This window comes from Mastomys coucha, unplaced genomic scaffold (assembly GCF_008632895.1).
Source record: "Mastomys coucha isolate ucsf_1 unplaced genomic scaffold, UCSF_Mcou_1 pScaffold12, whole genome shotgun sequence".
NCBI classification, from domain to species: domain Eukaryota; kingdom Metazoa; phylum Chordata; class Mammalia; order Rodentia; family Muridae; genus Mastomys; species Mastomys coucha.
The window spans coordinates 53,333,629-53,343,962 of NW_022196894.1; the positions used below are offsets into that span (position 1 = coordinate 53,333,629).

The 10,334-nt window shown below is 42.2% G+C and overlaps 1 protein-coding gene across 4 annotated transcripts in view; it reads right to left on the minus strand.

Moving 5' to 3' along the window:
* Positions 1–1,514: 1,514 nt before the first annotated feature.
* Positions 1,515–10,334, minus strand: part of Nxpe3 (neurexophilin and PC-esterase domain family member 3) — a 51,672-nt gene continuing 42,852 nt past the window's right edge. For all 4 annotated transcript variants that reach the window (XM_031364065.1, XM_031364067.1, XM_031364068.1 and 1 more), the window contains 2 exons: positions 7,053–7,259; positions 1,515–2,994 (listed from right to left, as the gene is read on the minus strand). In XM_031364065.1, the coding sequence (XP_031219925.1) occupies positions 2,444–2,994; positions 7,053–7,259 (758 nt within the window). In that variant the 3' untranslated portion in view covers positions 1,515–2,443. The remainder of the gene's footprint in view (positions 2,995–7,052; positions 7,260–10,334) is intronic.

Sequence of the window (10,334 nt, forward strand, 5' to 3'; positions counted from 1 at the left end):
TAGCAAAGTAACTCCTCCTATTCTGTCCCCCAGGGAATCCTCCCAGGGAAGTGTTGAGACATTCTCAAAGCACAGCATAACCTTATGGAAATCAAACCAGTTGTAGCCAGGCAGGGCATGGGACTCCATGCACCTGAGTCCAATTCTAACTTGAGTTCTTCAGGTAAAGAAATGGAGCTAGTATCACCTAAACTATTAAATCACAACCAGAATTAAGTGTTTGATAAAGCCTTGCAATAATAGATAAGCAATGTTACTTCTGTAGATCACTCTTTTCTTTGTCACTGTTTCTCAAAGTGTGGAACCCTACAACTGCATTAGAATCTCTTGGCGGTTGTCACAAAGGTGATTAATTCCATTATCCCTGGGGTTATGGTCCCTAACTCATATTTATCAAATACGCAAGCTTAAGGACATTTAAAATGAGCTTTTTTGTTTGTTTGTTTGCTTGCTTGCTTTTTTGAGACAAGGTTTCTCTGTGTAGCCCTGGCTGTCCTGAAACTCACTCTGTACACCAGGCTGGCCTCAAACTCAGAGACCGACTCACCTGCCTCTGCCTCCCAAGTGCTGGGATTAAAGGCGTGTGCCATCATGCCTGGGTTAAAATGAGCTATTTAACCAGGGTGGTGGCATAGCCTTATAGGTCCAGTTACTGGAGAGGCTAAGGCAGGAAGGAGAAAAATTCAAAGCCAGTGTAGGCTACAAAGCAAATTCAAGACCAGTCTAAGAACTTAGATGATCTTCTCTTAAAATTAAAAGTTTAAAAGATGAAAGAAAGAAAGAAAGAAAGAAAGAAAGAAAGAAAGAAAGAAAGAAAGGAAAGAAGGAAGGAAGGAAGAGAGAGAGAGAAAGAAAGAAATGGAGAAAGAAAGAGGGGGGGAACTGGGGATTTAGCTCAGTGGTATAATCCTTATCTAGCAGTGTCCCAGTAGGATCAAGCTTCAGTATTGCAAAAACTATGCTAGCATAATACATTTAACTTCACTGGCCCTAAACTCCAAAAAACAATTATATTTTATATACTTAGAACAAAATATTTTATAAACTTAATGGTCCCCAAGAGGAGGAAAGGAATAACTTAAATCATTTGCATTGGAGCCCAAATCATCCGTTTCTGAAGGATGTATATTTTTCTTGTTTTAGCATCTGTCTTCATTTACCATGCCAGCCCAGTGTTTATCCAGGTCTGTTCAAAGAAAGCAAAAGTAAATTATAACCTCTCATAATGCAAAAACTACTTATTAAATTATCCTAAATTTAATTAAAAAACCATTTGATATTAATAAGACAAAGTCCAATAAAATGACCAACCCTGTTATTTTTTGATATCCGGAAATGGGCTAGGAATGTAACTCAGTTGGTAGAGCAACTTCCTGGTATGTGTGAGGCCCTAGGCTTGAACCACAGTCCACAAATCCAGAAGGACTAGCTGGTGGCTCAATAGTGGCTCCTTACATTCAAGCAGGAGACAATGTGTATGTATACTTTATGCCCAAATCAAGAAGTACTTGTCATAGATTTTAATACCTAATTTTATTAACTTCTGATCTGGTTTCATGTCTGATTTCAGCATATATTTCATGACAGCCAAAAGCAAAGAGAAACATTTGGAACTGCTGAGGCGAGAAACTCTAACAATTTTTATAAGAGTCAGCGGCATTCTTGACATAAAAGTCAGTTCTTAAAACCCACAAGCTTCGGAACATAAAAATAAACTTCTATTTACATATTTGTTTCCAAAAGTGGTTATTCTAGAATAAGAATCCATCACATAAAATTCAGCTGAACCAAGTAAGAAATAATTCTCCAGTGCCCATACCAATTGAAAGCAGAGATTGTGTGCTCTTTCCTTTTGCTTCTTCCCACATAAAGGCAGGAAATTGTTAATATCATCATATAAAATTCTGACCACTCACATTGGCCTTTACAAGTAATTGAGAAAAATAAATAAATAAGTCAATAGAAACTCCTGAGATACGGCAGTCTTCATTGTGGCCACAGGAACCTCTAGCAATAATAATCCCGCTCTACTCCTGAGGAAGGAGCACTGTGCTATTCATGAGTGTTCAGTAGCACTGCCAACCAAACCTATCCCTTCCGCTTAAATCAAAACACCTCGGCACAGTCACCTCCACCCCAGGAGAAGCTAGCTCTTAACCACTCGTTAGCATCTTTGGTTACAAAGGCAATACAGTGTGTAGATGCCCTAAGTTAGATCACTAGGATGGCTAAGTCAAGACAGAAAGATCCTATAGGTAGCTACAAATGCAGTCTACACTGCCTAAGTTCATTACTGGTCATGATGCAAAGCACAGCTCTGTTCTGAAAAGTCAAACAAGTTGAGAGTATCCATTTCACAATGGAGTCAATCACAGATCTTCTACCACTGCATGTCAGTTGGAAAGGTCCGTGAATGGGATTGTTCCAGTGTACTCGAGGATAACTACGTCTCCAAAGGGCATATGTAAGATAGGAACACGTCCAGCTGGTTCTTCACAATCACTTCATCTGGATGCAGTTTGTGGGGTAGATGATGAGCCAACGTCATTTCCCAGGCATCAACAAGGTAGACTCCAACCCCTGAAAACATCCTCCGAAGGACAGTGTCCAGCTGAAAGTTGTACCAGTCACTGTTGTAAAGGCTCACCTCAGGCCCCAGCTCTTGGGCATTGCCTGTCCGAATGACAACCACGGTCTTAGGACTTCGATCCAGGAGTTGGACCACGGCTCGTCTGATGTTCCTGAGCCTCCGGATGTAGACTTCCAAGGGGAATGTGCTAAAGTGAGACCATACAGCGATGGCCACCACTGTGTTCTTCCCTCCCACGATCCTGTTCAGTTCATTGGCCACATAATGGAGCTCATTACTTAAGACGCTCGTGAATCGGATGGGTGGGCCGTGACAGCGATATTTGAGCAAGATGTTGTGTTTCTGGTCCACTGCAAGGAAGGGACCAACGTTCTTGGGACTACCCAAATTGAACTCCACTAAATCTGAAACGAGGAGAAAACAAATTCGTGAAAACATTTCCTCTAGATACATCCACTCTAAATATTCAAGTGGGTTTGCAAACAGTTTTAAAAATAGAAGTACAACAAAGACGCTCGATGAAAGTTTAAGAGGAATACCTATTGCTTGTGTCCCATTTTGAATCAATGGACCTTTAGTTTAGTGCCATAATTATTCAAATCACGCCAAAGCATCACATAATAAGCAATATTATTGGTGACAGTCTGCACATGTCTTAAGATGATTACCTCTATTAAGCCAAGATATCTTGCTACTTGGGTAGATGACTGGATATTTAAGAGAGCAGTTGACATTCATATTTTATCCTTCTAACAGATGAGTAGTTTATCTTCTAAAACAGGGTCTGTAGCTTCTGCTTCATGAGCACATTTCAGTAACCACACATATCTTTTTGAAAATGCTGCCATTTGCAACAACATGAATAGGCCCGGAAGGAAGCCATGCTAAGTGAAATAAGCCCAGCACAGAAAGAAAAATATACCACGGAGCTGGAGAGATGGCTCAGCCGTTAAGAGCACTGACTGCTCTTCTAGAGGTCCTGAGTTCAAATCCCAGCAACCACATGGTGGCCCACAACCATCCATAAAGAGATCTGACACCCTCTTCTAGAGTGTCTGAAGACAGCTACAGTGTACTTACATATATACATATATACATATATATATATATATATATATATAATAAATCTTTGAAAAGAAAGAAAGAAAGAAAGAAAGAAAGAAAGAAAGAAAGAAAGAAAGAAAGAAAGAAAGAAAGAAAGAAAGGAGGGAGGGAGGGAGGGAGGGAGGGAGGGAAGGAAGGAAGGAAGGAGAACATGCCTCTCTCCTGTGTGGTAACTATAAGAGTTTAACACTCAGAGAGCAGAAACTCACCAAAATCTGGGGGGCTTGGGAATAAAGGGGAGAAGTTAATCAAAGATACCTACTGTAATGAGGAAGAGTCAGGCTGTGAGACCTAGCATACTGAGGTACACTGTGAGGCACAGCATAGTGGCCATAGTTGATAATAACATACTTTAGAATCTCCCAAAGAGTTTCCAAATGTTGTCAGCACCAATAAATAAGTATATGAAGTTACGGGCATGATAGTTAGCTTGATAAAATCATTCTATCAATAGGTCCCAATGAACCCTCTAAATACATGCACTTATTTATCAATTAAAACAAATTTTTAAGCCAAGAATGATAGCATATGTTTGTAATACCAGCACTTGGGAGGCTAAGGCAGCGGGATTACTGAGTTTAAAGCTTCCCAGGGCTACAGTGAGAGCCTCAAAATAGGTAAACAAACAAATAAAAAATTTTTAGAAAGTAAAATAATCTAAATTATACTCTTAAATTAAAAAAAAAAAAAAGAAAGCAAGGTCCTTGTTTAAACAAAGGAAAACAGTGGTTCTGTTTCTTTTGACTTTTAAGTTTACCCCTGTAGTGAAAACCTCACAAGAAAACTTGTCTAACATAAGAAATAACAAAGTTAAGTGGGCGTGATGGCACACACCCTGATCCTAGCACCAGGAAGGCAGAGGCAGATGGATCTCTAGGATCATGAGGCCAGCCTGGTCTACAAAGTGAATTCCGGGCTAGCCAGAGAGTGATAGAGGAAGGCAGAGGCAGATGGATCTCTAAGATCACGAGGCTAGCCTGGTCTATATAGTGAATTCCGGGCTAGATAGTGAGAGCATATCTCAGATAAAAGAAAAAGAAAGAAAAGTGTGTGTTGGGAGCAGGAGGTGTCAGCAGCACAAGTTAGAAACCTTTTCACTCCCTCCCCTTAAGTTGTGTTTCATGTTCCAGTTCCTACGAAATCTACACATATGGGAAGCTGAGGCAGGAGGATTCCTCACAAGCAGAGCCAGGCTGATATATAAAGCAACCTGCAGACTAGCAGGAGTACACAGCAAAGCTTGTCTCCAACTAAATACATACATACATACATACATACATACATACATACATACATACAGATAGACAGACAGACAGACAGACATAGTAAATGTTGATAATGCAGTTCTGTTCTCACTTCCTTGGCAACTCTACTGTGCCCGCTTCCCTTCCACAGGTACCATAAATCAGTCAGTACAGACTTCCGAGACTTAGAGTCAGTTCTGAAAAGGGCACATCAGATCAGACTATTCCTACATGCCCCTTACGGGGTAAGGCAGGCTTCACTCTTTCCTTTCTGGCACGCCACGCTCCTCCCTTAGACTCTCCTGCTTGACTCATTACTATTTTGCCTCCAGAGTTAAAGTGAATAAAAGTTCACCCTATAGTTTACTTTTGATAAAGATCAGGGCACCCACACAAGGCTTTATTTTATCAGATGAAAATCTGTCTGTAAAGGGTCTTGTGGAAAATGATCAAAACAGTCCATGTGATCACTGCTATTAATGGAAATATATCAAGCTACGTCATCAGAAATTATGAAGAGGCGACTGCAGAGGCCTGGAAGTCCTGCAAGGTCAGCAGCAAGGCTTCCACAGCATTGCGCCACACACTGTTTCCCTCCAATTTGTAGTTTAGGCTTCACTAACTAGAACTCAACCACATCTGCTTCAATGAAAAAAGAAAAATCAGAACTGACTTTCTATCTTTGAGGGTAAAAATCTACTTCCTTTTCTTTTAAAAAGAAAATTAGAGAGCTGGAGGGATGGCTCAGCAGGTAAGAGCACTGACTGCTCTTCCAGAGGTCCTGAGTTCAATTCCCAGCAACCACATGGTGGCTCACAACCATCTGTCATGGGATCCGATGCCCTCTTCTGGTGTGTCTGAAGACAGCTACAGTGAACTCATAAATAAATAAATCTTTTAAAAGAAATTTTAAAAAAAGTAAATTAGAGATAATGAAAAAAGGCATCATAGGCAATTCACACACAAAACAATGAGAATTTATATTAGAATGAGTAAATAAACAAATAACCTCCATTTACAGGGCTGGAGAGATGGCCCAATGATAGCAGCACATACTGCTGCTCCAAAGATCCTGAGTTCAATTCCCAGCACCTACATGGAAACTCATGACAATCTGATGCCATTTTCTGGTGTGCAAGACATACATGCAAAGTATATTCATGTACATAAATAAATAAATATATTTTAAAAAAAAATTTTTTAAGTCCCCACACAGACTATGGAGATGGCTCAGTCAGTGCTTTTCATACAAGCACAGGGACCTGAGGCAAGTCGGGGAGGCAGCACACATATGCACAAAGCAGGGACGAGCTGGGGAGGCAGCGACAGCCGGGTCTCTCAGGCCAGACAAAGACTGACTCACAAAACGAGCTGAACAGAGCCCGAGAACAACACTCAAGGCTGACCTTGGCCTCCGTACTCATTCCTGCACACACGCCCACTCCCACCCATACACACGGACACAAAAACACACAAGTCGTTCCCACAACACCACCTGTTCCTTAACAGGTAAGGACACACACTTAAGAGAAAGGAGAGAGCGCCTCCTGTGGCTAAAGGGTAGGTCTCCTACTAGTGCAGTCTTATTCTGGATCTGGAGAGTCGTCTCAGAGCGAGGCTAAGAATGCTGGGCCTTGCCCAGAGCCTCTCAACAGCAGCCATCTCTTTCTCAATGAGAGGCCCCATGGATGCCTGGCTTACAGATACACATTTGGCTGGTTCCTTCCAGGGAAATCCTGTACAGAGCTAGAATTGAGCTAAAGAGATAGCCGGCCGTGGCCAACAGTTTCATGAACCAGAATATTAGAGGTGAAGGACACCTGTGAGGTGACATAGTGCAGCTGTCTAATGTGACACAGAGCAGGAAGCCCTGGCAAGTGCATGAGTCACCCAAGATCAGAGAGAGTCAAGAGCATGAGCCTCGTGAGAACCTCCAGCAAAGCAAGGCCACCACACGCTGGCCGCCACTGTCTCCCAGGGTTAAGAGGCTTCGTTACTGAGAGATCGCCTCCTCACCAGAATCCTCTCGCCAGGCTCGAAAGTGAGTCTGTTCGTCACAAATGCAATTTCACACATGCTGGGAACAGTCATGACGCCAAAAGCCAAGCACCAACCTGGGACGAACGCCGTGAGGTATTCAAACCACTGCCTGATTGTCGAGTCACCGAATAAATACACCATTTTTCCTTGCAAGCATTCCGTAATGTTGTCAGGGTCATTAAAGTGGCGCATCTTGAACCTCCTGGGCCTCCACTGGTTTTTGTAGAAATATCCGGAAGGAAAAATTCCTGAGCTTTGAGATACTTCTAGGTCATCAGTTTCTACAAAGAAAAGGGGGGGAGGGGAATCTATCGTAAGATTCTGAAATTCATCTCCAAAAACAGATACAAAAAATGTTTCCAGAAAAGAAAAAAAAAGAAATTAAAAAGAGAACTATACCCACATATTTGCTGGCCTGGAAGCTTAGAGGCAGTACTTCCTGTTGTCATAGCTTGAAGAAATCCCAGGCTTTCCCCCCAGCCCGACACTAAAATGGGAAGATGAGAAGCAAATGGGGGGAGGGGGGTACTGGAGAGCAAAGAACACTTCAGGCATTCCCTCTGTGTATGTGTGTGTTCAGCGAAGTTCAAAATACAGGAAGACAAAACCCAAGGAAACACAAGCATCTACCCAGTGTTATTTCAGAGTGGAAGCAGTTTTTATCCCAATGCCTGAAAGCCAAATGATAACTTAATCTCACATTAAGTTATATATATGATATACACATACACACACATATATGTACAAATTTTAATAGAGCATTACTAATACAATGGCTCCTGCTCCATTAAATGCTCTAAATACAAATTTTAATTTGGAAACCCACCATTGTCAAATGCAGAGAAGAAGCCAATGCCAGGTGACGGGTCATGCTCCACAAATGGTTCAGGTCTCCATGAATCAGAGCCAGCACTAAACAGCATCAGCTTTTTGTAGACTCACATTGTAGCCCAGCTACACACTGTAACACCAGAACTAGAGCACCTCTCAGAGAGAGTCACAATCTCTCTGCCTTCACACCGCCCTTGGGAGATGCCACAGTGGAAGCCACAGTGGAAGCAAGGTTTCAAATGACACAGTAAAAGCTAGCGTGCCTTACAAGTTAACTCTGTCCTGGGCTCTGTTTAAGGCACTCACACATGTTATCTCATGTAGGCTCATGCAACCTCCTTAAAGTTCCTATCAGTGCCCTGGCCGTTCTGAGCAGGCAACGAACAAGGGCCCTCAGCTGAGTTCATGAACAGGCACTGTCAGAACCAGAACCAAGCAGGTGAGCCCCGAACCCAGCTTCCAATTACCACTTCAGGGCATTTGAAGAAAAAAAAAAAAAAACATGCTCAGAAAAGCCAGCCACTTCTTTCAGCTTTTCCCTGAGGACATAAACTTATTCCTTTTTTAATAACTCAAATGTGTAATCTCCAAGTAACACCAATCATTTCGTGCTGCTTCCTCACACACCCCGGGGTTCAGCCTTAACCACAATCCGGTCATTTCAGTCGCCAGTGAAGCCAAGATCGGAATGCAAATGCTACATGACCTAGACATTTACATTTAAGCCAGCCTATTCTCGATGGCTTCCAAGTTATTTAACTCCTTAACACTGTCCATGTTACTCAGTTCAAATTTTTAGGTATTTCCAAATCTCTTTTAAAGATGCATATTTTCTTGCTTGCTTATGTAAAGAAAAAGGGAAGATGTAACCTAATCTGTTGTTTCCCTCCAAAACCAGGTGAAGACTATCCCTATAAACACAGCTCTGCCTACACATTTGCTGGTCTGCCAGCGTATGGGTGCCGATTCCTGTTGTCATACAGCAGCAACATTGCAGTGCCTATTTAGTTTTTTCCCCCTTGGGCATCTTTATTGGTTTGGTGACTAAAGCAGAAAAGTAACTGGTATTTTGCAAAAGTTTTAATTTGGCAAATATGATTAGGAAGGCAAATAATAAACATCTACTTGACTTATTCGAGAGTAATTTCCTTGGCCAGAAATAGCAGGGTACACTCGGGAGGTGCAGCCCCACTACTCAGGAGACTGAGGCAGGAGGATCGATTGAGCTTGGAAGTTCAAGGCCAACTTAGGCACACAGCGTGACTCCATCTCAGAAGGAGGCCAAAAAAAAGAAAAAAAAATCATAGTGAGAAAACAAAACCTCAACATACTATCAAGTGTTGTTGCTTCACCTTCACTACATTCAGTATGTGCGCATGTGCGCCTGTGTGCCAGGAGAGAGAGAGAGAGAGAGAGAGAGAGAGAGAGAGAGAGAGAGAGAGAGAGAGACACGTGTGTGTGTGTGTGTGTGTGTGTGTGTGTGTGTGTGTGTGTGTGTTTGTGTGTGTTATAGGAGTAAGCTCTCTCCTTCTGCTTTGCAGAAGGAAGCCAGGAATCAAACTCAGGTTATCAGGCTAGGCGGTCAGGGCTTTCCCAGCTGAGCTGTCTTGCTTGTCCTCCTTGATTTAATGTATCAAAGCTGCATAGCCAGAGACCTGCAGAGAATGCACCTGGGGCACAAAGAAAATATTTACTGGAATGTGAATTAAAAGTGATTTTGAAGTTACAATTTTCCTCCTGGTAATTTGGCAGATTCAGTTATTTTGTGTCAAATACATGTTAAAAAGAAAAGTATATATCACACAGGAAGCAATTACCATTTCCATGAGAATGTTAATTATATTTACTACCAGAGTTTAGTCAAGCAAAGCAAATCAATTACTGAACCTGACATTCATTCTTTAAACGTAGGATGCTGTTTAGGAGCGAAACACACGTGCCTGTAGTGCCCCCTTGTGGTCAATTTGTACAAAAGCGTTTCCTGGCTGATTTCAAATATCGAAGTTGCTTAAAAAGTGTTTCTTGGATTTTTGGGTTTCCCATGTACTACTGGTATTTCTTCCAAAAGGGAAACTAATCAATATCTATTCTCCGACCCACAACTGTCCCAAAGACAAACCAAAATTCGATTCTACCAAAGTTCACCCTGGGCAACCAATGAGTTTACTGGACCCACTTACACGGTGAGGATGAGGGGTTCTGACCCTAAGTGTGTGTGACTAGGGTCCACACTGGAATGCCTTCAGCCAGCAAAAGGAAATGGCTTCCCAGTGGCAACAGATAAAGTCCAGTTTTTCTCATGGTCTTCCCCAGCCTACACACTCTAGCCCCACCAGGCCCCAAAGGCCCCTTGCTGCTAAGGTAAATGGCTGAGAGAACTAGCTGGTGGCTTGGGTGAGTATCCAATGACACTCGAAATCCCTCCTCCTGTGAGAGAATGCCAACAGCCAACAAACCTGGCTGTGGTGATGTTTTGTAAGCAGATACTGCTAGTCTTATGTAGTCTTATGATGGTGGTAATTATT